Source organism: Echiichthys vipera (genome assembly GCF_963691815.1).
Source record: "Echiichthys vipera genome assembly, chromosome: 4".
Classification (NCBI taxonomy): Eukaryota; Metazoa; Chordata; class Actinopteri; order Perciformes; family Trachinidae; genus Echiichthys; species Echiichthys vipera.
Genome location: NC_139829.1, coordinates 27,668,037 through 27,694,497, shown reverse-complemented (window position 1 = coordinate 27,694,497; position 26,461 = coordinate 27,668,037). Strand labels below are relative to the sequence as shown.

General features: G+C 41.6%; 1 protein-coding gene across 8 annotated transcripts in view; it reads right to left on the bottom strand.

The window, feature by feature from the left end:
• ep400 (E1A binding protein p400) overlaps positions 1–25,390 on the bottom strand; it is a 28,712-nt gene extending 3,322 nt beyond the window's left edge. Inside the window, exons 1-48 of one of the 8 annotated variants that reach the window (XM_083912295.1) lie at positions 25,254–25,390; positions 22,004–23,358; positions 21,795–21,902; positions 21,601–21,685; positions 19,174–19,565; positions 18,769–19,068; positions 18,218–18,403; positions 17,983–18,123; positions 17,803–17,881; positions 17,601–17,638; positions 17,438–17,495; positions 17,250–17,339; positions 16,870–16,977; positions 16,565–16,755; positions 16,288–16,465; positions 16,041–16,177; positions 15,739–15,908; positions 15,314–15,488; positions 15,048–15,184; positions 13,984–14,170; positions 13,570–13,739; positions 13,219–13,406; positions 11,773–12,072; positions 9,363–9,536; positions 8,138–8,290; positions 7,851–7,921; positions 7,440–7,729; positions 6,964–7,166; positions 6,461–6,630; positions 5,257–5,453; positions 5,001–5,112; positions 4,503–4,793; positions 4,306–4,380; positions 4,015–4,149; positions 3,886–3,930; positions 3,509–3,662; positions 3,060–3,295; positions 2,737–2,910; positions 2,594–2,641; positions 2,353–2,489; positions 2,116–2,172; positions 1,944–2,022; positions 1,633–1,806; positions 1,481–1,526; positions 1,279–1,385; positions 916–1,108; positions 698–828; positions 35–277 (exon numbers count right to left, since the gene is read on the bottom strand). In XM_083912295.1, coding sequence (XP_083768421.1) covers positions 35–277; positions 698–828; positions 916–1,108; positions 1,279–1,385; positions 1,481–1,526; positions 1,633–1,806; positions 1,944–2,022; positions 2,116–2,172; positions 2,353–2,489; positions 2,594–2,641; positions 2,737–2,910; positions 3,060–3,295; positions 3,509–3,662; positions 3,886–3,930; positions 4,015–4,149; positions 4,306–4,380; positions 4,503–4,793; positions 5,001–5,112; positions 5,257–5,453; positions 6,461–6,630; positions 6,964–7,166; positions 7,440–7,729; positions 7,851–7,921; positions 8,138–8,290; positions 9,363–9,536; positions 11,773–12,072; positions 13,219–13,406; positions 13,570–13,739; positions 13,984–14,170; positions 15,048–15,184; positions 15,314–15,488; positions 15,739–15,908; positions 16,041–16,177; positions 16,288–16,465; positions 16,565–16,755; positions 16,870–16,977; positions 17,250–17,339; positions 17,438–17,495; positions 17,601–17,638; positions 17,803–17,881; positions 17,983–18,123; positions 18,218–18,403; positions 18,769–19,068; positions 19,174–19,565; positions 21,601–21,685; positions 21,795–21,902; positions 22,004–23,323 — 8,433 coding nt within the window. In that variant the 5' untranslated portion in view covers positions 23,324–23,358; positions 25,254–25,390. The remainder of the gene's footprint in view (positions 1–34; positions 278–697; positions 829–915; positions 1,109–1,278; positions 1,386–1,480; positions 1,527–1,632; positions 1,807–1,943; positions 2,023–2,115; positions 2,173–2,352; positions 2,490–2,593; positions 2,642–2,736; positions 2,911–3,059; positions 3,296–3,508; positions 3,663–3,885; positions 3,931–4,014; positions 4,150–4,305; positions 4,381–4,502; positions 4,794–5,000; positions 5,113–5,256; positions 5,454–6,460; positions 6,631–6,963; positions 7,167–7,439; positions 7,730–7,850; positions 7,922–8,137; positions 8,291–9,362; positions 9,537–11,772; positions 12,073–13,218; positions 13,407–13,569; positions 13,740–13,983; positions 14,171–15,047; positions 15,185–15,313; positions 15,489–15,738; positions 15,909–16,040; positions 16,178–16,287; positions 16,466–16,564; positions 16,756–16,869; positions 16,978–17,249; positions 17,340–17,437; positions 17,496–17,600; positions 17,639–17,802; positions 17,882–17,982; positions 18,124–18,217; positions 18,404–18,768; positions 19,069–19,173; positions 19,566–21,600; positions 21,686–21,794; positions 21,903–22,003; positions 23,359–25,253) is intronic. The other 7 variants (XM_083912297.1, XM_083912298.1, XM_083912296.1 and 4 more) reach the window with 7 other exon arrangements.
• Between the last annotated feature and the right edge of the window lie 1,071 nt (positions 25,391–26,461).

Genomic DNA, 26,461 nt, shown 5'->3' with positions numbered 1-26,461 from the left:
TGTAAACTGAAATGATCCTTCTTAACAATCTTACCAGTCTAGCCACCTGCAGGTTGGCAACAGTGGTGCCGGTAAGCACTGCTCCAGGTCTTGGTGCTGCCACAGCTGCTAGTTGGGAATTGGCTTGGGCAGCTTGTGCAGGCTGCACCTGGGTGGCCTGCTGGGTCCCTGCAGCCTGTTGGCCCTGAGCTGCCGCTGCTGCCACTGCTGCAGCTACCTGCTGCTGCTGCTGTTGTTGCTGCAGCTGCAATTTATGCTTGTGCATCTTTATCAACTCCTGTTAACACACAGATTACCAGTTATAGGTAAGTCAACTATACACGTTATCATAACCCTAACACTGTTTCATTGTATTGTTATGATAACATAAAGATAATCCTTTATTAGTCCCACAGGGGGAACATTTACAGTGTTACAGCAGCAAAGATGACATAGCAAATAACAAAAGAACCAGGAATAAAAAGTCAAATTATAATTAATATGTAAACAGTAAAAGCTAACAGTAAAAATATAGTGAATCGTCAGTTTTGGTATAAACAGTCTTCTGGGTAAATCTGAGGTGCTGCCATCACTATGATCATAATAATAAAGAAGGGCTCAGTTGCAAATATGTCAAATTTATCCAACACACATTTCTCAAAGGGATCCATACCATTGCATTTTGTGTTGATATTATGTTAAGATGCTGATGGTGTACCTGCTGTTTGCCTACAGCTTTGATCTGTGGGGAAGCAGCCTGCTGTTGCTGCTGCTGCAGCTGTTGCTGTCGAAGCAACTGCAGGTGGGCTGGGGTGAGAGGCTTTCCTTGTGGCAACTGCATACCTGCAGCTGGATGAAGGTGAGCAGATAAGTTAGATCTGTAATATGGAGGGATGTCTAGTCAGAGAAAAGCGTGTGCTCAGTTTAGTTAAGTACCTGATGTGACCTGAGTGACCAATGGGCGAGTCTGTGACTGCACCGGGCTAGAAACTACTGCAGATGCTGTCACCGGGGTAACGGCTCGAACACCCTGACCTGTAGCTATGGCGACCACCTCGGCAGGGGCAGCAGCAGCCGTAACAGCCCTCTGTTGTGTGTGGACCACCTGTGCTCCAGTTGCACCCGCAGGCTGGACAAAAACAGCAAGCAATGAGCAACGGCTCCAACACTTGAAATGATAATTCTATCTACAGTGTGTAAGTGTGTGCATTATGCTTCATGCAAATCCAAAGACTATTTGCGTCATCAATTCCTGTCAGTCAGGTGCCAGAGTCAAAGTGATAAATGAACATGACTCACAGACAGTGTGCCTGGTATGACTGGAGATGCCAGGCGTTTGTTGGCCTGGAAGGGACTTGGAGGAACTCCAGCTACTGTGTTCACAATCACATTCCCCCCTACAGTGGCTGCAAAAAACAAAGAGAAATGAATTAACTATTGGAACACCAACAGCTTAGTCACTGTAACGTGAATGTAATGTGAACCATGTGTGTCAGCGTACCAGCCTGGATGGTCGTGCCCACAGTTGCATTTTTTATGGCTCCAGCCTGAAGAACATGAATCATATTTGTAAGAGCCTTCACTGGGTAAAGTCTCTTGTTTTCTATCTCGCTATACATAAAAATATTGGCTAGAGTATGTTTTGATTCTCACCAGAACAGCTGCATTAGGCACAACAGCAGCTCCGGCAATCGTGGAAGCCTGAGGGACCTGAGCCTGAGCCTGGCCCGCAGCAGGAGTCTGTGCCTGGCCAGGTGCAGCCTGGGCCTGGGGAGTTCCAGACTGTTGCTGGGCCAACTGTTGCGCCTTCTGCTGCTCTGCGAGGGCCTGCAAACACGAGCAATGCCAGACATTATATACAAATACAGATATTCCAGTATGGATGAAAACAAGCACTACTTGGATCTGACAGGGATAAAAGACAAAGCAGCGGCTCCTGATTTACACCTATTGATGACAATCACCTTTTTCTCCTTGGCAATCCTTTCAGCCCGCTGAGATGCAACCTGAATAGGAGGTAGGGGCTTGTCGTAGCTGATCCCACTGAAGAAAAGAAAAATGATGTTATACTTTTTTCTTTGTTTCTAGGTTTAAGGTTTGGACGTCGATAGTACAAAAATGGTGACATTAACACACCTTTCTGCCAAAACAGAGGCATGTTTGGGATTTTTCTGGAATGGATTCATGCCGAGCCTGCAAGTAGTACAAATCAAATTAATACATTTAATCACATCACTATTTTCTTAAGGTAGAAAACAACTGCTTGGATTCCATGAAATGCATTACTTTAGTCAGTTTTGTAAATCTGCTTTGGTTTTAGCTCCTTAATGAGACGTATGCATTCATTGTAAACAGACAATCATCAGTACTTACAGGGGTTTGATTGGTGGGCTCCTCTTGCTGGCAATGATCTTCATGAGTTCAAAGCGGCTGTTGTAGAGCTGAATGTGAGTGGCATTGTCATCCTGCGTGTAGATTTGACAGGTCCTTAGAGGACGACTGTTCTTCGACTGACATGATACAAAGAAACAGGTTCATAAAACAGGACTAAAGTTAGTCCGGGAAAACATACAAAACAAAACATTTATCAAATACAAAGGCCAGTATAGGATACCTTGTATATGCTCTTAGTTTTCTTCTTGGGGTTTGCCTCATACACCAACTGAAAAAAGTTGGAGACAAACAAGAACAAGGTGAATAAGTCAGTTTTACTGCGAAGCAGGGTGATTCTACATTCTCTCTCTCACTCTCCAGTACCTTGCCCTCTTCTCTGGGAATGATGACATTCTCGTAGCGGTTGCGACACTGTTTGGGCGAGCGGTAAATGCGGCTGCAGGAGTTCACAACATCGCTCACCAAATCCCAATTAGGAGTGTGTGCAGGAGACACGATTGTCAGATTCAGAGGCAACTCCAGCAGCTGCTTTACAGCCTGTCAGACACACAGCAATGATATTTAGACATTGACTGCATATGATATTACTTGTAGTTACTGTATGTGTAATTCAAGATGTATTCATTAACATAGAAACAGCTTGGAAAGAAAGATCATCATGGAAGAGGTCAGGAGAGAGCCAGTACCTGAAGCAGAGCCCAGTCCTCACTGATGAGCCACTCTGGGTTGTCCTGGCCAGCCTCCGTGGCAGGTTTAACCAGCGATGGTAGTGGCTTTGCAAAGGGTGCCTGCTGCTTGAGGGAGAAGTTCTTTTTCTGGTCCTTGCCTTCGCGGCGAACTTTCAGCATGCTGGCCTTTTCGAAAAGGGAGCGTGGAGGAATGACCGTCTCCCCATGGCCCTTTTTCTTCTTTCTGGCTGCTGCTGGACAAAACACACTTGAGTGAGGAGAGAGAAGCCAAACAAACAGAGCTGCAATGACACTTCTGCATGCATCTGATCTTAATCTAATCTTTCCCTTAAAATCCACATTTGCAAAAATATATACTCTCAGCAGATATATAATAAGTAGTGCATGACTGAAATATCGTTGTACAATGGAGTCAAAGAGGGCCTTAATGACAAATCTTGTCTTACCCGAGGGGTCCATCTTGAGTCTCTTGTGCTCCTTGCGGACGTAGATAGGAGGCAGCTTGGACTCTGGCATTGGTGTAGTGTCATACATCAGCATCATCACAGAGTCAATGTAAATGTCATTGTCATCCTGTGGTGGTGTGGGTGGAGTCCAAAGCTGCATTGGGAAATCACAAGTCAGAACACAGCAAGAAGACAGAGTGGGACTTTATGATATGCGTCAATAGAAACAAATGAAAATCGGAATAGAATAGTTAAGCTCTAAATTCAGATAATACTTTTGTAAACACTTAGAAATAAGAGCAAATATATGGTTAAGTCAACTCAAAATATTCTGCAAAACGGAATTTTCACCAATTACATCACATGTGGTGTCTTACCGGCATGATTTCTGTATGGCCGTCCTCTGCATCAAATACATACTCCTGTTGAAACACAGAGAAAATCATAAATGTCAACAATACACACACCACCACGTTTGATTAGCAGATATTACAACGGCCACCCACCATGTTGTAGGCATCCTCTCTGGTGTAGGTGAAGAGATCTTCATCTCCGTCCATAACCTGCCGCTCCTCTTCCTCCTCCTTCAGCTTCTGCAGCTGCTGCAACTCCCAGCTTCTCTTAGAGCACTCCAACCTCTCCTGAGGAAAACAAATATGAGTCAATCAGTCAAAGTTGTCCAAAGACAAACAGGATACTGAAATACCAACACTGTACAAAAATGATGAGTTGATTAATGTACTGATTTCCTGTGAATATATAAGGACAAATCTATATAATAAAAAAGCTGACGTTACCTTGAGAGCAGCTTCATCATCACTGATGTGGAGGTACTCCAGGTAATGCAAGGCATACCTCTCAATTGGTGTGAGCTGTTCAAGGGAAGGGAAGGGAAGTACATGTCCATATAAACTCAGCAACACTCACAAACAACATTTCGTTTATTCTGATTTCTTGTATTTCTCCAAACATTATATAAAAAAAGTAGAGCTACCTGTTCCATGACTGCGTTCAGCTCCTCTTTCTGAGCAGGCTCTTCTTTAGTTTGGCTCTCTGACTCCTGGTTGTCTTCAGTTGACTCCTTGCCTGCTAACTCCTCGTCTTGCTGCTGCTCTCCCTCCTCTGTCAGGTCACCAAGGTTTATGCTGTGAAGAGCCTGGATGTAGGGTCTAGCCACTCTGGGAGAGATCGCCTCAGAGGCTGATGGCTCCTGGTGAAGAACCACAAACTCCTCCACCTTCTCCCCTGAACCTGCCTCCACCTCAAACAGATCCTGGATTGTCCGCTGAAAACACACGATATCAGGTCAGTTATATAAGAAGAGTAATTGACATTGGTTGCAAGCGTGGAGAGAACGGCAACTTAATGGATTCACCCAAAATTCCTTCATAGTCTGAATGAATATAGCTTTAAACAGTTAGAAGGATAGAAAGATAGAAAGAAGGATGTGTAGAGAGAGAGAGAGAGAGAACTACAGTGAGGTCCATCTTACTTGTGTGAGGAAAGCCAAGGTGTAGTCAGTACCCTGGGCAGCCACCTCTCTGATCAGGTCCTTGGTGCCATTCTTCAGCAGCTTCTCTTCAATCGAATTCCCACTCTCCAACCTGAGCGACACACAAAACGTTACTACGAGTATTACCAAAGTGCTTAAATCAATGGTTAGGAGGTAAAGGTTACATTTACTGTTTGTTAAGGTACAGAAAGACAAAGAAGAGCTTAAACTGATTTCCCTGTATTGATAACATCACCTGTATATGTGTATATCCTTGGAACGACCTATTTTGTCACACCACTCCTGGGTGCGGGCATCCATGCTGGGATTGAGGTCTGTGTCGTAGAAGATGATTGTGTCTGCATCGAACAAAGTCCCAACTGCAGAGCAGCAGCGGTTGGTCAGAATGCTGCAGAACACATTCCTGTTCCTGTTAAACTTCTTCATATTCTCCTGCGGGGACACAACACCATGTGTATGAATAGACTGGGACAAAGGCTAAGAAAGAAGTTGTTGACAATGCACTTTTAGATTCTTATGTATTTTCTTTGCTTATGTCATTGGTTTGTATCAAACCTTGAACACTTTCTAATGTCATCTGGACATTTTCTCTGAACATTAACTCTATCACTTTACTTTTATGCAACAATAAAATTAGTAAAAAACGTATAGCTTATAGTTCTATATGTTATAGTTATTTGAATGACTCTTACCGTAACATGTTACGTTAACATACCAGGCACGTTCTCAGTTCTTTGTTTTATGCGTCATATAACGTAAACACTTATTCAGCCTGTTGTTCTCTATTCTATTTTTTTTTTTTTAAATTGCCTTTCAAGATGAAATGTCTTTTCTCGGTGTTGGATTTTATCAAATAAATTTCCCCAAAAATGCAACTTATACATGTTTTTTTCCTTCTTTATTCTGCATTTTCGGCTGGTGAGACTTATACTCCGGAGCGAAAAATACGGTAAATAAAAAATAAAGACTTAAATCCATGATCCCTGACTCAACTCTCAACGAATGTCTGCGTTTATTAAAGTAAAACTGAGGTAATTTTATAAATCAACTCTATGTGTACAGATGAAAAACACTCAGAGTCCTTCAGGTTAAAGGGCACTTTGAAAAACAGGGTTGTTACTGATATATGCAACATGTGACCCATTCTTGGGTCTCATATAACTTTGCTGTCATATGACTATATAACACTTGCCCAGCACATATGCAAGACAAAGGATAAATGGTATTGACAACGTTCTTGGATCATGAGAAGGAAAGACAGAGAGCCTACATACACTCTTGTCATTGCCCACTATTAGTCAACTGTTATACCTGGCTCCATTGCTCACTATGAAAAGAGTTATTGCTATAAATATCCAAATAATTTCCAGTGAGTCAACAGTGTGTTTTTGATGAGGTATGGCTTGTCGGAACCAATGTGGTTTTGGTGGTGAGTTTACCTGTCGTTCATCTGGAGTGAAGCTTTCATCGACCCGCACATAAGTGAGCTGCCTGTAATCCAGGAAGGCCTCCAGGATGTCTAGCATCTTCACCATCTGAGTGAAGATGAGGACACGGCGGCTGTCTGACCTAAGCTTCTGCAGCAAAATGGCAAGCGCTTCCAGTTTACCTTTGGAAAAAGAAAACATTAGAAGTTATTATTTAGTTATGTATTTTTCCTTTAAACTGTTTTAAAGAGCAGATCAATAATGTCGACACTGTTTCTTTTTATCTAAATGTTGTGTACATGCGCATGTACTTTGTACAAGAGATGGTGTGTTGTGTATGGAGAGCCTATTCGTCTGTTTGAAGAAAGGTATTCTAAAGTAAATGTGGGAGGAGTTATTCATCATATGTAGGCAGAAGTCTTATAGTTGTTTTTTTCTTAAATGCAGTAAATATTATTTATATTGTAGTTATTCATTTATGTTTTAAAAAAAAAAACATAAGGTGCTGGGCTAACCTGAATCCATCTGCATTAGCGGCAGGTCAGAAAAACGGAGTAGACGCCTGGATGCCAAGTGATGGATATCGGCACTGTGGGCGGCAGAAGCCTCCTGTAGTCGACGGTGAAGGGACTTCTGCTCAAGGCTGTAGGGAACCGGAGGATTGGCTGCATACAGGTGAGGAGGTGGGGCTACAGCTGGAGGCACCACACATACCAGCCTAAAACATGACAATAAGACCATTATTTGGATTTAGAAATAAAACATATGGAGTTGCATTGTGATAAAACCCTCTTAGGTTAGTTGTTCATTTCTTTTACAAGACAGTGGTAGAGACTGTGCTTATTTTTAACACTGCATAAAAAGAGTTTGTTTCATCAACCGAATGCATTTCTAACAACGTGGCTAGTAAGCATTATATGGCATTTTAAAATGGTTTCAAACAACATGTATAGTATAGACTAAAGGAGGCTTCAATGCTGAGTTGAAGTACCTCTTGATAAGGCTGTTGGCAGCCTCCAGGCGGTCCTCCACAGACAGCAGAGTGGACTGCAGTGTAGAAGTGGTGGCCACGCAGGTTCTCTGGGCCCTGAGGCAGCTCTCTCTGCCCACCCACCTCCAGCCTCCAGCAGTCAGGGCAGAGTGAGCAGGCTCTGTGCTCACAGTGCATGCCTGCAGCAGGTCTGAGCCATACAGCACTCTGCGGCTACAGCGTCGCTCGTTTGCGTCAAAAAGACGGCTCAAACGCTCCTTCAGCTGCTGAGTCTTTTCTTCTGAAGACTCCTGAACATCACAGTGAGAAATGAAGGACTTTAGTCTGCGTGCTGTAAAAGCTTTCTTGCTTCAAAAAGTAAAGTACAAGGCATTATAAACACTTGAAAGTGCTTGAAAGTGATGTACTGACCTGAGAACCAGCATGAGCTGCAGTAGTGAGCTTGGTGGGGGCTGACGTGGCGTTTGTAGTTACACCCAATGCTTAAAAAGAAATATAAATCGTCAATAGAAGAATACATTCTATCAATTCACAAAAGCAGTGCTTTTGCAAATGCCAGTGTTAAACCTATTGTACAGGAAATAAGGTGTAATTGTGGGAACCATAAAAATGTATTCACTATAATAATAATAATCATAATAATAGAGACAGACTGATTAATCAGAGATAATGCAGTATCTTCACTGTGAAGGGGTCACCTTGTTGGGCTGTTGATAGGGCAGGATGAGTTGTGCCAGGCGTAGCTGCGGCGTTGGAGGCAGGGACAGCTTGTGGCATTGTTTGCATTACCATGGATCCCTGGGGCCTGATGATCTGCTGTCCTGGAGCTGACACAATCTGCAGGATGTTGCCTACATAATTGACACATATTAAGCAACAGATATAAGAGGTGCCTTCTTAAAACTACTAGCAGTAGTTAAATAAAAGTGAAAAATAAAAACACCTGTCATGCTTACGGAATTGGGGTTTGCGAGACAAATCAACAGTAAATAAAGGAATTTGCACCAATAAAATTACTGACACTTAAAGTCCAACTGAAATTATATTTGGTCATCTATTTTTGCAAATTAAAAAAAAAAATGTATCGTTAATATTTCGATCTTAATAAAAACAAAGGAGGAGGGTCTTTTGGGAAATCAGAAATGCTTGTTTTTGTCTGGACGGCTTTGTCGTTGAGAAAACAATCAGAGATGACTATTGGTTTAAAACAACAAGGGTGGCTCCAAAAGAGGTTAGCTTAGATGCTGCAATAGCATCAGTCGTATCAGAAGTGGAGAGTACTGAATGTCTACATTGAAAGAAGAGTAAAGAACCGACTCTCTTTCATTTTTTGATGGAAAATATGTTTCCACTCATCTCCTGACTGACTTTGGCCGCCAATAACAGACTGATTGTTCACCCAATCACCTCTTTGAAAGGTGCTCGCCTTAGGACCGTTTCTCAGATGGTGCCTTTTGTTTTTAGACACTTCCTTTTTATTGCATTTTCTGAAACTTTTAACCTGGTAAAATGAACATATTTAAAAATTAACGACATTTGCAGCAGACGAAAAATGTGATTTAATTCCAGTTGGACTTTAAGAACAAATGCTCATCTTTAACTGTATTCAAGACATATTTAATTCCATAAGGACTTTTTCGGGGCATTTAGCCTTTACTGACAGCTGATAACAGAAATACGGGAAACATGGGAAGAAAGGAGGATGACATGCAACAAAGGTCTCCCGCCAGAGTCAAACCAGTGAAGTTGCAATTATATGCAATTGTACGTGTCTTAACCGTTCAGGATGCTTCCAATGCCATCAGGACTTGCAGACAAGTAGAAAAAAGCATCCATAATTTGATATAAAGGTCTAAATGCCAAAAAGGACACAAAGGAGAGAATTATGTTGAGATAAAAGTTTGACAATGGGATGTACATTACCGAGTGTACCTTGGAGCTGCAAGGGCTGTCCGGTGGTGAGCTGGCGGAGCTGGCTGGGGGACAAAGTGAACTTGTTACCCTGAAACTGCAGCGTGACAGGAGTCTCCGGCTGAGAGATACGATTCTGATTGCCTGCTATATTTGCCAGCTGCGCAATCTTCACCACATCTCCACCTTGAATGGAAAGGAAGAACAGACACTTCATTACGGACAGCATTAAAAAGTCAGCTGAAATGTCTGACATTTTAATAGCTACAAAGAAATACACTCTACATCAGTTAGTCAAAGGGTGAAAAGGAGACAAGACATGCAGAACCAGGGTGGATTAATTAGAGGAACGAGCACAGCCGTCCTCCACAACAGAACCATAGCAGCTCCTACTTTTACAAACCCTGAAGGGGGAAAAAATGTTTGTAAGGGCAGTCCTCAGGTGAGACAGAGAGCCTGAAACATACACATACATAGAGCACTGCAGTTGATGCCTTTACAAGGAATAATTCTCTGGGTATATATATCAAACACTGACATCCTGTCAATTTAAAGTTTTTAATAGTCTATTATTTCTTTCATTTTTCATTTATATGAACCTTTTAAAACACTGGTTTAACCATTTTAACTGTTTCTGATGAAGCTTTGCACTCCTTCCCTTAAATTAGAAAATATATGTGAGAAAAAAAAGGTGTAAATGACAAATTGAGCCGTCATTAACATAGTTATTACCAAAACTGCATTAAGTGACTAACGATAGTTCGGAAATGGCCCCAATAATTGCTTCCATTCAACTTTTATGCTTGTAAAGCCAGTCTCAGGTCTGACAGGAAGATCACGTAGGTTAAAAACGCAGAGCTTCCAGACTTTGAGACAAATTTATGTGCCTACTCAGGTTCAGAAACCTGACTGGATGTGTACTTCTCATTAGCGCATTATTCTAATTCTGCAGTAGCACACCCCATTTGTAAGAACTGTTTTCTCTTTTAAATGTAGCACAAGCAGACTTTATACGTATTTCAAAAAAAATGTTTCATCGGATCATTGTTATGTTATTGACATTTCCAACTGCACTTCAAAGCAGCTTCATTTCAAGGAGAAAGAGAAAGAAGAGAGAGTGCGGTCTAGCTTTGTGCTGGAGTTTGGTGTTAAACTCTCAGGTAGTTAAGTGCTTTCCCTTTTTTTTTTTTACCCGGTTAGTTTATTAAAACTTACTTGTGGTAGCAATACACAAGACAGAGAGACAGGATATTTACTGTTTACCGTATGGGATTCTTACACCACCTCAAAATGTAATGACAAGTCTGATTGCTGGTTACATGATTGGCAATCTAAATGGTTCACGTGTACTTCAGATATACTTTAGGTTTTGCTTATTAGTTGCATGAATATTTACAAGGCACACATTGCTAATTAGTGGGCACAAGATATTAGTGTGCATGAACCATTATTCATCTTTTTTCATCTTTGCTGACATTGTTCCTATATTCTGACAGCACAATGAGGCAGCCCATCTGTGAAAGAGTAATGCATCTCTACATCTCCGTCTGCTCTTTATGGAATTTGCTTTTTGGCCTTTTTCATCGAAAGTTACCGACTTCAGCTTTATGTCAAGTTTATGCACCACTGATATATCCTCACAAATGATAAAAAAAGATCTACCTACTGGGCTACAATGATATGTAAAAAGTGTTTAAGAATTGCATTCAAAGAGTCTTAGGATTTTTTTTTAAATCGAAAAACAACAAAAAGACAATTTTCTTAAAAATAGTTTCCCTTTACATATTTAAATGCGGTGTGTTTTTACTTAAAAGGTTTCTCTGTTCACATTTGAGGCGGAAAAGGTTGGCAATTTGTGGGAACATTTCCACATGCTTTGCAGTGATGCTCAACATCAGAGTGAAATCATAACAGCAAAGAAACAAATCAAACAACCAAAGCTTTGGGATTTCTTCCTTCAGCTGGGCTGATGCAAGAGACAAAAGAAAATTAGTGAACTGGGAGAAAAAAAAATATTAAAAAGAAGAGGGAGGACATAATAATTAAAGTTAAACAGTGTTGTGGTGTGTGGTTTAACACAAGTGGGTCGTTCATAGTGTACATGCAGGTTTTGAGAAAGAAATTGGAGAATGCTGAGGCTATGGAGATGCTGCTGATATGGCTACAGATCTAAACTTATAGGGACTTTTTTATCAGAAGTTGTATGACTTAATACATGGAATCTCCGCCAAGACAAAAATTAGTGCACCACAAGTGCTGCTACCATTAAAAGTTTGAGTCTAGGGACAAAGCCCTTTCTCTGGAGGAGTGAAGACTGAACACATATCAGCAGTGTCCCAAGTAAAGTCCTCAGTGTAGAGCAGCCCATACTGTTGTGCCGGGGGTGGAGGGGAAACACTGAAAGGGAGGGGAGGCCACTTACTAGGCAACCGTGCCTGGGCCTGAGATGTAAGAACCAGCCTCTGGGAAAGTAAGCTGGGCTGGATGGCATGGCTGGGGGCTAGAGCTGGCCTTGGGACCTGTGCTAATGCAGGCTGGCTGATGGGAGCTATGGAGCCCACAACTGTACCAGCTAAGGTCTGACCCAAAGCCACAGAGGTAGCCCCCAACACATGCTGCCCGATGCCACTATTCCCAGAGGAGGCTACAGTGGAGGCGGCAGTGTTGCTGCTGCTGCTGACAGGAGGGGTAGTCTGGGCTCTCTGAGTAGCTGTTCCAACTGCTGTGAAGTACAAGGCAATGGGGTATGGGACTACATGTTAGGGGTAACCCAATATTTAGCCAAATCATTGTATGATCAAACAATTTCTCCAAATAAATCACTCAACACAGCAAGCAGGGTTAGAGACGTAATACATTTGCTGACAGATTAATCACTGCTAACAATTAGATGGATGAAAAATCTATTACCTGACAATGAACAATGTTGGTGTTACAGTATTTGTGAATCTCTAGAGTAGGGGTGTCAAACTTCAATTCACAGTGGGCCAAATTTAAAAACTGGGACAATGTTGGACAAATATTTCTCTCCTGATTTGTAATGTTGAACCTTTCCAGTACAGGTCCTTGTACTTGTCAGGGTGTTTCTTATGTTTTATTCTTTTGTTACAGCCATCGTGGCTCTGCAGACAAGACAAACAGGCCTTTACATTCCTAAACAGATAATCTGCCTCCCACCTTGTTTTTAGGGAGGGCTGGATTAAGTTTGTCCAAAGAGACTGGTAGCATGGATGCTCATGTTTGTTAACAGAAAAGTAGCGGTGTATGTGCTATTTACTCGTGGGCCAGCTCTTATAGAACCTTGATATGATCTTGCGGGCCAAATATAATTACACAGCGGGCCAGATTTTGACACCCCTGCCCTAGCGCATGAGTTCCATCTGTGTGGATTGTGTGGCAGCCAGGAGTCACATAAACTACAGTAAGTGCCTTTTGGCTGCATCTGAAAAGTTTACTTTGACTGTTGGTTCCTTCATTATATCCTGGCTGTCCAACATTTGGAGAAAACAATGAAGCTAGCCCACCAATGCTGCATGGAAGTATTAATCTAAAGAAATTAAACCTGTCCTGTCCTCTAAAATGTGCCTCACTGCACATAAATATGTACAAAATGTACATGTTTTTAAAATGTGACTGCAAACGTTTACAATAATATATGACGGCATGGGCACAGATTAAATGAATTATCTAACCATGACAAAGTAAATCAGGTTCATTTAAATCCAAATCACTGTCACAATTATGCAGCATTAAGATGAATTAATCTTTTAAAGTTTGATGTTAGAAGACACCATCTGGAATTCTTTACCCACTGTAAAAAACTAAAAGTCCTATCCTTTACCGAGTACTGCACCTGAAGTGGTCTTACCGTGCGAAGTGGCTGTAGTAGTTGCCGTGGTGACAGGGGACTTGCCCCTGGTCTGGGCTGACTGGTTGGTGGTGGAAACAGATGTGGTGGAAACAGGAGAGCTCGTTGGAGGACGCTGGCCTGCTGCACTTGTAATGGCAGCCAGGCGACCTTCTGGCTTTGTCCCATACTGCACTGACTGGAACAATCTAATAAGAAAAATAATAATATATATAATCGTGTTTGTTTTGATGCCATAATATCAATATTCCAATTTTTAAAATTTACATTTCAGAGCATCTTAAAAACGTACATGGATATGTGCATCAACAATGTCAAGTTACTTAGATATTTGGGGATTTTATTGCTGACCTCATGGGTTTTATCGGACATGGCTTGGGTCGTGGTGCTGGTTCTGGACCAGTGTGGATCTCCTCTATAAGCTGCTGAGTGATCTTTAGCTTGGGTATCGCCTCTTCAGTCTGATACCGAGTCAGTCTGTTCTCGTTATTGATCAGATCAAATATGGACATGTTTGCAATCTAGGAGGATAATGAGATAAAAGACAACAGCAGAAATGGATCAATAAAGATTGATTTACACATTTTTTTTAATACTAATGATCACATTTTAACAAAAGATTCACCTTTTTTCTAAAGGTTCAAAGTCAAGATAAGAAATGAGGGAATATTAGAAAATTATTGAAAATTAGGTTGTGACAGTTACAGTTACCAAGGCTAGCAAAAATCTTGGCGCACATCAGCAAAGCAAAGAACCAGTGTATACCTTGCTTGAGTCATTCTGAAGAGCTCCCAGCACCAATGATGGGACGTTGTATTGCAGAGAGGAGCAGAAGTAGGAGCTGCTGGTCTCCCTGGGTGCCACCAGCTCAGGGTGGTTACACACTCGCTGTAACTGCATCAAAACCTGAAGCACGCTGACAAAATGACCGGTCTTCAACGCCTCCTGAGCACTAAGGCAGCACAACCAGACAAGACAGAAGACAATAGTTCAAAACACAAGAAAGAACGAAGCAACTAATATAACAAAACAAGTACCCCTTAACACATTGTACTGCATCTTTCATCTTTTTCAAATGAAGCAGATAATTAAGGTCCTTCCCAATAAAAATGTTAAATGTGTTAAAGCTTGGTACTAATGGCAAGTATCTGTACCATTCAAAACATTTGAGGATTCAAATTTGTATTAATTACAGAAAAAAACCTGAGACATCTCATAACATTAAATGTGATTAGAGCTGGGTATTGTTCAACAATTTTTAATACTGGTAGTGCTAACTTGAATGATTTTTCAATAACCAATTCTATAATATCCATTTTAACAGAATAAATTACATTACAGTAAGTATATCCATTTTTAAGCTCATTTACACCTATGTGACAGACATTGTAGTCAAGCCTCTCAAAATACAACACACACACACAAACACACTTTTCCCTGCATGCCTCTACGATGTGTAATGTCAGACAAAGAATCACCAGCATTACTACATCTTGGCATAAGCATGCTGCATGCTTATTGGCTCAGTGATGCTGATTAGATTCACATTTTTTGAAACAGAATACTATGCAGGCAATTCAGCCGTGATGAAAGTTACATGGCCATGAAATATGTTGTAATTAAGATTACAGTGATGTTTTTGTAAATGTCTTAAAATTCTCTGATTTACTGTATATGTATTGTGTGAATTCTATTTTTAGCATGTCTTCGAACCCCAGTACCTAAACCCAATTCATCCACAGTCAGATGATCAAATATTCCTCTCAGCGTCAGGGAAAACCTCACTTTGACATCACAACAGAACTATCCATGTGGAGCAAATTTCTCACCCTGGTTGAGTGAGGATATCCTCATAAAGGCTCTTCTGTCGAGTGGAGAGACGGCACTTTAGGATATGCTCGTACTTCTTGGGCAGCTGTTTCTCCACGTCCCTTTTGGAGCGCCTCAGGATGAATGGTTGGATCATCTACAGTTAGAGTAAGAAGATTCCATATGTAATGTACCAGGATTTCAGGTACGACATCTCAATCATGTTTCTGAATTTTTATGTGGCACAGTTATAATAGGCAGAGGAGTTTGCAGGCGATTCACCCACCCTGTGCAGGCGGATGACTAGTTTGTGGCAGTAGTCCTGGTTCTGGTCTGTGCCTGCCTTAACAGGGAAGTCAGAGTAGGATCTGGTGATTCCTGGCAAAAGGAAGTGGATCATGGTCCACAACTCCTTTAGAGTATTCTGTAGAGGAGTATTGATGAGGAGAATCCTCTGCTCACTGCAAGATGCACAGAAATATCTCAGTCAGTCAAATGAGTCTTGTTGTACAAAACTTCTGGCAGAATAATAAAAACTAGATATTGATCACTCTGTCACAACTAGATATCCACTAATCCCTAACAGCTCTTAGTGTCTGGATCATCAGAAAAAACAGAAAAACCTTGTTAACCGTGATCCACATTACAAATTAATTAACAAGCCTGAAAAATCATAGTCCTACTATCATGTTTTTAAGTCACCCAGCTCACCTTCTGAGAGCAAAGATTGTTTCCCAGTGCTTCTCAGTCATGTTTTTGATGAGCTGCACCTCATCCAAGACCAGGTGCCTCCACCTTCTCCTCACAAAATGGCTCTGGTCTTTCATCAGCAGCTTGTAGGATGTCACACATACATGGAAGCTGTTGGCTTCCCCCCACCACTGTAAATATAAGTGATCAGAGGATATGTTATTACATTTACAGCTGTTGACAGAAAAAAAAAAAAAAGGAAAACAAAAAAAGCTGTCTATATTGAGTAATGTTACATGTATAAAAATATACAGCAAAACTACCATTCTCTTAGTTCTGCGCTCCCTTCTGTTGCCGAGGTACAGGTGGATCTTCAGGCCAGGACACCAGCGCTTGAACTCCACCTCCCAATTTAGCAACTTGCACGTCCGTACTACAATAAGGTGGGGTCCCCAGATGCCTGTGAACAAAAACAGACCATGTATTTATGACATTCACTTTTAAAAGAAATAAGCATAATGACAACACTCACTATTAAAAAATCATGTATATCTTTGAAAAGAGCCATACCCTCTTGGCCAGCTAATTGGGCCATGTAAGCCACTGTCTGTACGGTCTTGCCGAGGCCCGTCTCATCGGCAAGGATGCCATTGAGGTGTTTCTTATGGAGGTTTACGAGCCAATCCACACCAATTTGCTGATACTCTCGTAGCGACCCATGCAGTAGAATAGGAGCTGGGCTGCGGGTCTAGTAAAGTAAAAGATAAGTTAAAAATACATAAAAGGGCACCTTTTTTTTCGTGTGTGTGTGTGTGTGTGTGTGTGTGTGTGTGTGTGTGCGTCTTACTGAGCAAGTGGTCCTGAAGCTGCCCTTGGGCAGGATGAGCTCTGTAGCAGCAGCCACTTCAGCTATGTCTTTGGCAGGCTTCCCATCAGAGTCAGAGGAAGTGGCTTTATCAGCACCACGGTACTGGTCCACACTAAGCAGGGAGTCAATCAACACTGCTTCAGGTGGACTGCCTTTAGGGCACTCCATTTCTGGAAAATAAAGAACATCGGATGTCTCACACACACCACATCATTCACAACCAGTGGCTAAAATGGATATGGGGCTGAACATGACAATTTCCTTATTTTAAATTACAAACACACCTTCAGGCTCTTCCATGTCATCCTCGTCACTATGTGGCTGAGGCCACTCAAAGCTGTCAACGTAGGCACCAGCATACTGCTTCTTCAAAGCATCAAGAGGCATCTCAGCTAAAAGCCAAACACAACGTCATTTTAGCAAGCAATACAAACACAAAGGAAAGTATTTCTACTACATGTATGGTATATTTAACTAAGCAGCAAAACATGAAAAATGGTGTAATAATTAAATCTGTTGAATAAAAAAAAAATATATATATATAGATAGAATATTTTCACCAAATACCAAATGTGTGTTTATGTCAAATGTGCTGTGTATCCCAGTGTAATGTCATGTATGTTGTGCACATACACATACACAGAGCAGTTCAGTAAATAACTACCATTTTTGGCCAGGTCAACCAACTCTGCTTTGTGGTCTGCTTCCCCCTCCATGGCCTCCTGTTCTTCTATGGTGCTCTCTTCATCTAGGACTAAAAGAAAAGGCAAGAGATGAAAATGACTTTGCAGACAAAAGGCAACTGTACACTTTCTTTAAACATCCATCTTTTCTTTCCTTTTTGCCATATACCTTGTTCTTCAACCAAGGGTGAACTTGATTTTCTTTTTTTAGCTGACGTTGCCACTTCCTATAAAAAGGAAATACATATATATATAAAAAAATAGAGATAAAATGCAATAGGTGAATTTGCAATCTCATCTCTCAGTCATTAAAGTATCAGTGCAGCACCTACCTCTTTATCAGTTTTTACTCCTGTTGACTGGCCAGGTACTGTAACATAAGTCATTAAAGTTAGAAAAAGCTGGTCACTGGTAAGAAGAAGTGAGATAGATCAGCACATTCTAGCTTTAAATCAATGAATGGGAAAGTAAATGCTCATGATATAGAACAAACATATTGTATTTTATTTTTGGCAGTTGCTGAGTGGGATGTACCTTTGGTTGAAGTTTTTTGTAAGCTGAGTGCTTTGAGCCTCTTCTCATAAATTTCAAACTGGAGTTTAATTTCCACAACCTAACAGAAAAAACAAACAATAATTAAGACTGGTGAACATCCTGTTATTATTTATAAAACATGACAGTGTTTCATAAGGAAACATAAATAAAGAAGCATACCTGCTCAATGTTGGACCAGAAGAATTCCACCTCTCTGGCAATTGTGCTGGCAATGTGACGAAGATGAATTTCCCTTTCTTTCTTTGACCTCTCTTCGCTTTTCTTCTGCTCTTGATGGTAACGGGAACACGTGCGAACAAGCTGTAGTGGAGACACGTGACACAGATGACTCTTTTTGTTGTTCTGAGGTGTAATTTCACATCTCTCTCTGTGGATTATTCCATCTCTGCCCTACCTTCTTAGCAGCAGCCTCTTTCCATCTCCTCTCCTGGGCAAAGTCAGCTGCCATCCACTGCATCTCCTCCAGGAGGTAGTCCCAGTGGGACTTTGGACGTGAGGCTTCCACAAGCTTGGGGAGCCTACTGGCTGACCACTGGCCCTCCTTTCTTAGCTCAGAAATGCGCTGATGCACTTGGCTCTCCTGGGAAATGGCAACAGCATGTGATATCAGAACAGAAACCAAGAATATTCATTCCTGTTTCAGTTGCTCCAATAAGAGATAGAGTGTAGAACTCCAAAATTAAAACCTTGATAAGCATACAAAAAAAAAAAATGCACAAAGGCAGAACAAAACAGAAACAACAGATATCACGAGAGATTGTCAATAACCTTATGTCAACTATTGTTAATTATCAAATGCAGTTATATGTAACTATAAGGAAGTTAATGGTACACATCCTTGCTTTAATTAAGAAGTGTATTTAAGATATTTTTTAAAAACTACATCTATTCAAGCCAATATCATTTGCAGACATCTGTTTGCAAACTAAGTGTTAGAGAACTCACCAGTTTGGCCTGCTCAACTTGCTTGTCTTGAGAACCCTCTTGTGAGGACTGCATGGTTGCACTCTGACCAAAGCCACCGATTTTGACTGTGGATATGCCATTTGTTCCAGTCAATTTGGACTGGGCGCTTGGGTTGATGTTAGAGCCAAGAGGGCGGAGCGAATTTGCAGTATGGGGGGTTGGAACAGAATTGGGAGCAGAGAGGGGAGCAGGAGACATGGACGTTATGGATATTGAGTTGGTCATAATCCTCTGAACTGGCTGGTTTGTTTCTGTACCAGGGCGAGCAAGTGCCACCGTCTATGATAAAGAGACACAAAAATATTCTTAATAGGACAATTTGCACCATTTCACCATTAAGTCATAGACATAAAACTGTTTTTGTATGGTTTCAGGAAGACTGACCGCTTGTCCTGACTGTAGTATGGCCTGGGATTGTTGCTGCTGGGAGTGCAACTGGAGATGAAGACCTGGTTGCATCTGCTGCTGCAGTTGGGCCTGGAGCTGTGCATGGGGGTTTACTGTGGCCAGGACAGGCCCACCTGGCTGCATCTTCACCTGTGCCTGGAGATGACCACCAGGCTGAGCTGTGTTTTCCACTAACTGAGCCTGCTGAGAGAGTGTCATGGACAGGCCTGTCATAGGTAGACCTTGGGGCATCCTGGCAGGCAGCTGGGGAGGAGGGGTGTGCAGGCTGGCTGCATTCTGCACTGGAGGTCCTTTGGATGGGTCGTATTGTTGCTGGTTCTGCTTCTGTCCTGCAATCTGGACCGCTTGAGGAGTAGGCGGCATCCCGCCTGTACACATAGTAACCAAATTATAGGACAAACAAAGGGGTAGTACAGAAAGCACAAACACAAAGAAAGATGGTAAAAAATCAAGTTGACAATCTTGTCATCTTAAGTGAAGTGTTCTGTAAAAAATGTTTTGTGCTCTTGCTCAAATAAAAAGGTTTTAAATGCTATTATGTTATAGCTTTCCCTTAATATATATATTTGAGAGACCCATTTAATCAAGTTACATTTTTTGAAGCTAATTAGTAGATAATGACAGTACATTATCTTTTAAATGACGGTTTGAGCTTCAGCTAATTGAGCTCCTCAGAACCTTAATGTACTGTATGAATCAAGTACTACTGAGTACTGAGTACTACTTCCTGATGGTCAGAGCGGAAACTAATGAAAGTCATACAGCAAAATGATTACAGAAGAAATGAAATTAATGTGAGAATCTACATGTCTCTCAAATAAAATACTACTTTGATTAATGCAAAACCAAAATATTGCATTTTAAATGTTGAGAGAATGTGGTTAAAAACATCAAAAATTATATGTGCAATAGGAAAGGTTTTTAGAGAGAATAGAAATGTTAAAAAGGAAAATGAAAAAGAAATCTGATAAGAAAGAGACAGGGAGAAGAAAGGGGAAATAAAAATATAGAGCAGACACTCACAAAAACACCATGTTTGGCATGCATGAAGCGATGTCATTCTAGCGGTAACAAAGGCATCTGGATGCCTCACGTAGCGACAAAGCACAGAGGTGAGCAAAAGGACACACATGGGGTCTTGCAGACAGCAGGCCTGAGCGGAGCTGTGCACACTAAAGCAGCACCTGCCTTACCTCCCTGCACGCCACACCACCTTGCCTAGACGCCATCAACACCTGGCCCTGACACACCCACAAAATCGCAAAAACCTGTGCCGCGAACGCAACTCCTCCACATGATTCCCCTCCTACTTAGACTGAGGGAAAGAAGCCAAGTCAGAACAAAATGCCATGAAATAACATGGAAGGAAATCAACCAAATGTGAACATGAGATAAATAAAGACACTCTTGAATGCATGAATTGAAGACTGATGATTTGGAATCCCTGTTGATGATGCAAGGACGGACAATCGGAGAGAAAAAGACTTGGAAGGAATGACAATGGGAAACCAAAAGGAAGCATGACACGTGGACTCATCATAAAATGGGAAAACAAGCAAAACCCATTGGAAAGTCAATATATTCCCTCAGGGTTCCCACTTTCTGTGATCCACCTCCAAATAAGATGAAAATCCATCAGCACGGGAAGGTCGTCCAAATAAAGATGACTAAGAGGAACAAACTTCAGAAAAGAAGAGATGGATAACGACGGGTGATCAATACTTAAAACAAAAAAGGAAAATCATAAGACATGGCATCTTCCCATTGAGTGGCTACTCTTCTTCAGACTTGGATTGTCTTCTTCCCCATTTATCCTGACAGAGAGAGCTGGTGTTGGTACAGCTAAGCCTGAACTTCCTGGACTGCTGAGAAATCCAGCAGATGGATGAAGATCTGTTTGTTGATGCTGCTTGAAGTTTGTTTGTAGACGATGAATGTTGTAATTCACTTTTTAAAATCTCCTTAGTTTGGAGGAAGGGGATACGTCCAGCCGCATCGAACAGAACACAGAACGGCCTGGTAGTAGCACTCCTACCTTGCGCAGTTGGCATAAGTTGCTGGAGTGGAACGCCAGGTGATCCTAGAGCTACACCAGGATGCTGGAAAATCAGCCCATGGCGACCAACGTCAATCCGGGACCTCTTAGCCTGATCTGGGATTCAAAACACACAATACCCTCATAACGCAAAAAAAAGCACTCGGCACAGAGTATTGACCTTCGGAAAACCCTTACAGGTCACCTCTCCTTCCTTGGGTTAAGACTTCAACACAGAGCGCTAGTAGAGGATGCCAAATATCTAAAAGCAGAAGCAATTAGAGGGGAAAAAGAAAAACAGAAAAAAAGCAAACGGGGAGGAAACAAAGCAACATAAGAGAGACAGGAGTCTACGATCCTTGCCCTACCTGCTTGCACCATAGCTTGTTGCCTCTTAAAGGCATCCATGTCTCCAGGGTTTGTAATGGATCCAGCAACAGTCACTTGGTGCCCCTGCAAAAACAATCTCTCAAGGAATTAGCGAAGGATTAGCAATAAAAGACTCTCAAAAGGATTTTCCTAAGAACCCATAAATTATTTCATTGTAATAAGTGCTTATCACCTGGAACGGCTGCTGGACAGAGAAAGCTGCAGAAACATTGGGAGGAAGCTGTGTTGCTATGGCAACTGGTGTCACTGCTTGGCCATCCTTTCCAGTGACAACCTTAACCTGAAATAGACAGAAGATGGATGAAGTTAACGTGTATATTGTAAAATTCTAATTGTAAAATTTCTACTTGATCTCACACTAAGAACCAGACAATGTAATACCTCATCGTTAATGACCTCTGACTGTTCTTCTTCTTCCTCTTCATCTTCAAGGTCCAAGTCATTCTGTCTCAAGTAAGTATACAAGGGAACACATGGCTTCTTTTTAAAAGCTACATAGTCCATCATGTTCCCCTGGAGGTGCTGCAGAAAGAAAAGCTCAATCAGGTATTCTTTGAACACTTCTTTCAGACTCTCCATCTTCTTAGTGTGGTGCTCCAAGCACATTTTTCTCAACTGGGCAATCTCTGGAGTAGAAGGAGCAATTTCCTCTAGCTTCTTGGGAACCTGCTTCTTCATGGTTGCCACAGTCATGCTGTTGGGTGCAAGAGGATTGTTGGGGTTCCCTTGGGGTGGACTAGTGAGGGATGGGCTAGAAGGTGGAATGGAGGAGGGTATACTGAATGATGCCGTGGCTGTGGATCCTACTCCAGCAACCACGCCTTGCTGCGTCTTCTCAAATATCATAGGGCGTGCCAGCTGTCCTTGAATGATACTGCTGATCTGTGGAGGTAGGTTGGAAGTGGTGATGTGACCAGGACTGCCCAGAGTGGGGAGTGCAGTACCGGTGGCCACAGGACTTTGTGGTCCGAGGTGGTGGATGGTGCCTCCAGTCTGTGAGTGAGGCTGAGAGAGCCGGCGTTCCCTCACAGAGCCCGGTGCTCCGGGAGAGGCTAGCTGTATCTGACCAGGTGTGGCTGGGGAAATCTGGGCCAACCCCGTCCCTTCCTGGTAAACAAAGTGGCCACTTCCAGATGGACTGCCTAAATTGATTTGTCGCACTAACATACCAGCTTCAACAAATCGTGTTGGACTCTGTCCACACACACCCAATGCCGTTGCAGGTGCTCCTGGCCTATTTACACCTTGCAGAGGGACTGGGCTGTGCTGGGTGGGACTTTGGGGCTGCAATGGCTGGGGCACAGGTGAGGTGACCTGGATGTAGGAGGATGGAGCATGCTCAAACCTCCACTGAGGTGTAGCGTGCTGGAAGCCAGGGGATGCTGGGTTCTGGATAGGAAGTGGGGTTAGGGTGATCTGCTGGTTACCAGTCACCATCTGTCCCACATTTTGTAAAGTGATGTTCATGTTCTGGCCAGTGACTGGGCTACGACTCATGATTATCTGATAATTGGGCGACTGTGGGGCTGAAGGGCTGGCAGCAGAGGAAAACGTTGTCACAGGAGATTGAGGGTGGTTAACTGTAGCTTGCTGTTGTGTGACTGCCATAGTGGGCTGCTGCTCCTCTGCTTCAGCCCCACTGACAGACTTGGATCTCTGAAGCTGTCGTTGCATATTCTGTGATCCACTTCCATGGTGCATTGCGTGACACTGTTACTATGTCTAAACACAATAATCTGTGGAAAGGACACAGGAAAGGACAACAATGAGTGACTTAACTATTTAATGTGACCGGAGCAGGTCAGAAGGCTTAGTACTGCACACATTAGGAAGGCATGGTAAAGGTATAAAAATACATCCAACCTGGTCCCAACATTAACACATCTTAAGTAATAGTTATTGAAATAGGGTTTTTCTGCAAAACAGCATTACAGCAAATATGCATTTGTCAACTGTCATAGAACCAGGGTTTGTACTGCAACTAAAACAAAAGGTTTCAGAATATCTTTGTTACTATGAATGCAATTACGAAAACTTAAGTTTACAGAGTTCCTATACCCACAGCAATCAATACTGTCACTTTGTTCAAAGGTCCGAGGAGGCGCTTACTGCTGCGCCACTTTCCGGCTGCAACCCAGTTTTGTTTTGCCTGCCCAGTGTTGTTCACTTGCAGATTAAGTTGATTTGGCAATTTTTCTTGATAATTGTATTTCTACATTAAGTAAGTAGGTTACTGCGTTCAATAGTTTCTTGTTTTTTTTCTATCTGTTTTAATTGTGTTTAGTATTTGTAATAATTGTTATTATTTCCCGGTGGAGTCTAAGCATAAGCAGACTGTCGCCATCATGACGCCGCAGAAGGCAAAACTAGGTTATGGTTAAAATCCAGCATTTTTAAAAGAGTGTATTGAAATTTAAGGACATTCCTAACCCTAAAATCTATGAGGTTAAGCATTTCCAAGAAATATTGTATGAACCCGGTAGCTTATGCTTTACAATTTACACCCAAGCAAATCCCTTTAATACCTCTGGATGAATTAGGTCATTGTCAGCGGTGTTGTAACTTAATGAGCCATGGTGCTTCATGTCAATATTTGATTTTCTTTTTCTCCATTTGATTTTACGTCATTGTGATGATGGGAATGATAATCTTGTTCCTTAATTCATCCTGTTCCAGCATTCAGGTATAGTTATTTTTATAAACAAACTACTTTTTAATTTAGTGATCACTAAATAAACTAAAACACACATATATATATATATATAATTACAAATAGCATGACAAAGATTTTCTCCACATCACCCATTTCTTGTAACCCATTTTAAAAACGATTAAACCCAAACAATCTAAAATACATACATGCATTTACACTCAGTAATGTAGCTATGGAGAGTAGATGGTAAACGGTACAGTTTTCACTTGACAGCTGGTAAATCATCACAGGGACAAGACATTAAAATGTGATTTTTTGGGTACAGCGATGGTGTGCTAGTAGCAAAGTTGGGGAGGGTTGTTACCTTTAAGACCAGAATATACACCTTACAAGCAGTTATTATGCATTAAGACTTCCTTATATTTATCTTTAGCATAATATCGCTGCCACCCATCTTTACACCTGTCTGACAAAATATCTATGCTATACATTTATCGCCAACTATAGATGGTCCTGTAACGAAAATGATGCGGTTGCTCTTGTTAACTGACGTGAATCGACAAAAGCCGAGCAGAATATATTACAAAAAAGAAATATCATTATACCCTGGGTAACGTTACTGGCTTAAATGTCCATTGTTTAATACGACGTTAATGGTAACGCCAGCTCACTTAACTCCCAGTTTCGCTGCGGGGCGTAACGTTAGCTAACGCTAGCTGGTGAGTAGCATTACAATGAGACATAAACACCTGCAATTGTCTATAAAATTAGGTGTGGAGTAAGAGTTGGGTGATTAATCTACTCAAAAGACATTAAAATAACTAACTGTAACATCTGCAATCATGCTGTCTGTGTCATTTTAGCATTACACTGACCCTTGCTACGGGACTGCTAATGCTACTGATGTTAGCTTGTTATTGCTAGCAGGCCATCTTTTATTGAATAAATACATTTTATCACCTCGACGGTGTTACTTACAGGGAACCGGGCTTCTGTGGTCGTTTCATAAATCCTAAGTCATATTTACAGTAAGTCACATGCTGTAACAAATGCTATTTCTCGAAAGAAATAAAATATCGATATTGCTAGCGGCTATTCAATGTTTTGGAGCTAATTTCATTCAGCAACATGGCGACCGGCGACCTTTTGAGTGACCCGGGTGTGTTCAGTCTCCAGGAAGTGGTAAAAGCCTGAAACGATGAACAGAATTACACTTTACATATTTAAACAACAATGGCATGTTAAAAAGGTTATATGTGTGATATTTACTTGCTGCATGTGAATGGCAACTTATTGCAATTAAATTCATTTATACAAAAGTTTAATTTAAAATGCTCTTATAGAGAATTTAACCACATCAGTAGAGCTATTCAACTTCTCTTAAAATACATGATTTAAAATGCTTTTATAGAGAATTTAACCACATCAGCAGAGCTATTAAACTTCCCTTAAAATACATGATTTAAAATATCCTCACAGACTCAAATGTGTCTGTTAAACAGCTGATTTATAAACAGGGGAACTGAAATGTGGTGAAAGAAAATGTAACAACAAAGCACACACGAAAAGAAGAATCCCTTTATTCGTCCCGCAAGGGAGAAATTCAAGTTTCACTCAATTTTTTTAAATAATTTTACACACACACACACACACACACACACACACACACACACACACACACACACACACACACACACACACACACACACACACACACACACACACACACACACAGGACCTATATACATGCAACCAATGGAGAGATGTTAGAGCGAGGGGGCTGCCAGTGAACGGCGCCCAGAGCAGCTGGGGGTTTGGTGCCTTGCTCAACAGCACCTTGGCAGTGCCCAGGAGATGAACTGGCACCTCTGCAGCCACCAGTCCACGCTCCATTCATGGTCCACACAGAGACTCGAACCAGCGACCCTCCAGTTCAGAAGCCAAGTCACCTATGGACTGAGCCACTGCCGCCCAAAAATAAAGATTACAGATAATGAAGTGACATTAACGAAGATTTCACCCAAGGTAAATGCAATTCATTTTCAAATAATAATAATTAATAAACAATGTTCATCCTGCTGCTGAAACTCTCAGGAAAAGGTTCAAATTTGAAGCAAGTCTGTGTGTTTTCTGTCTGACAGAGCAGGAAAAAATTGGACACCTATTCTTCTCCTGTTCGGTCACAA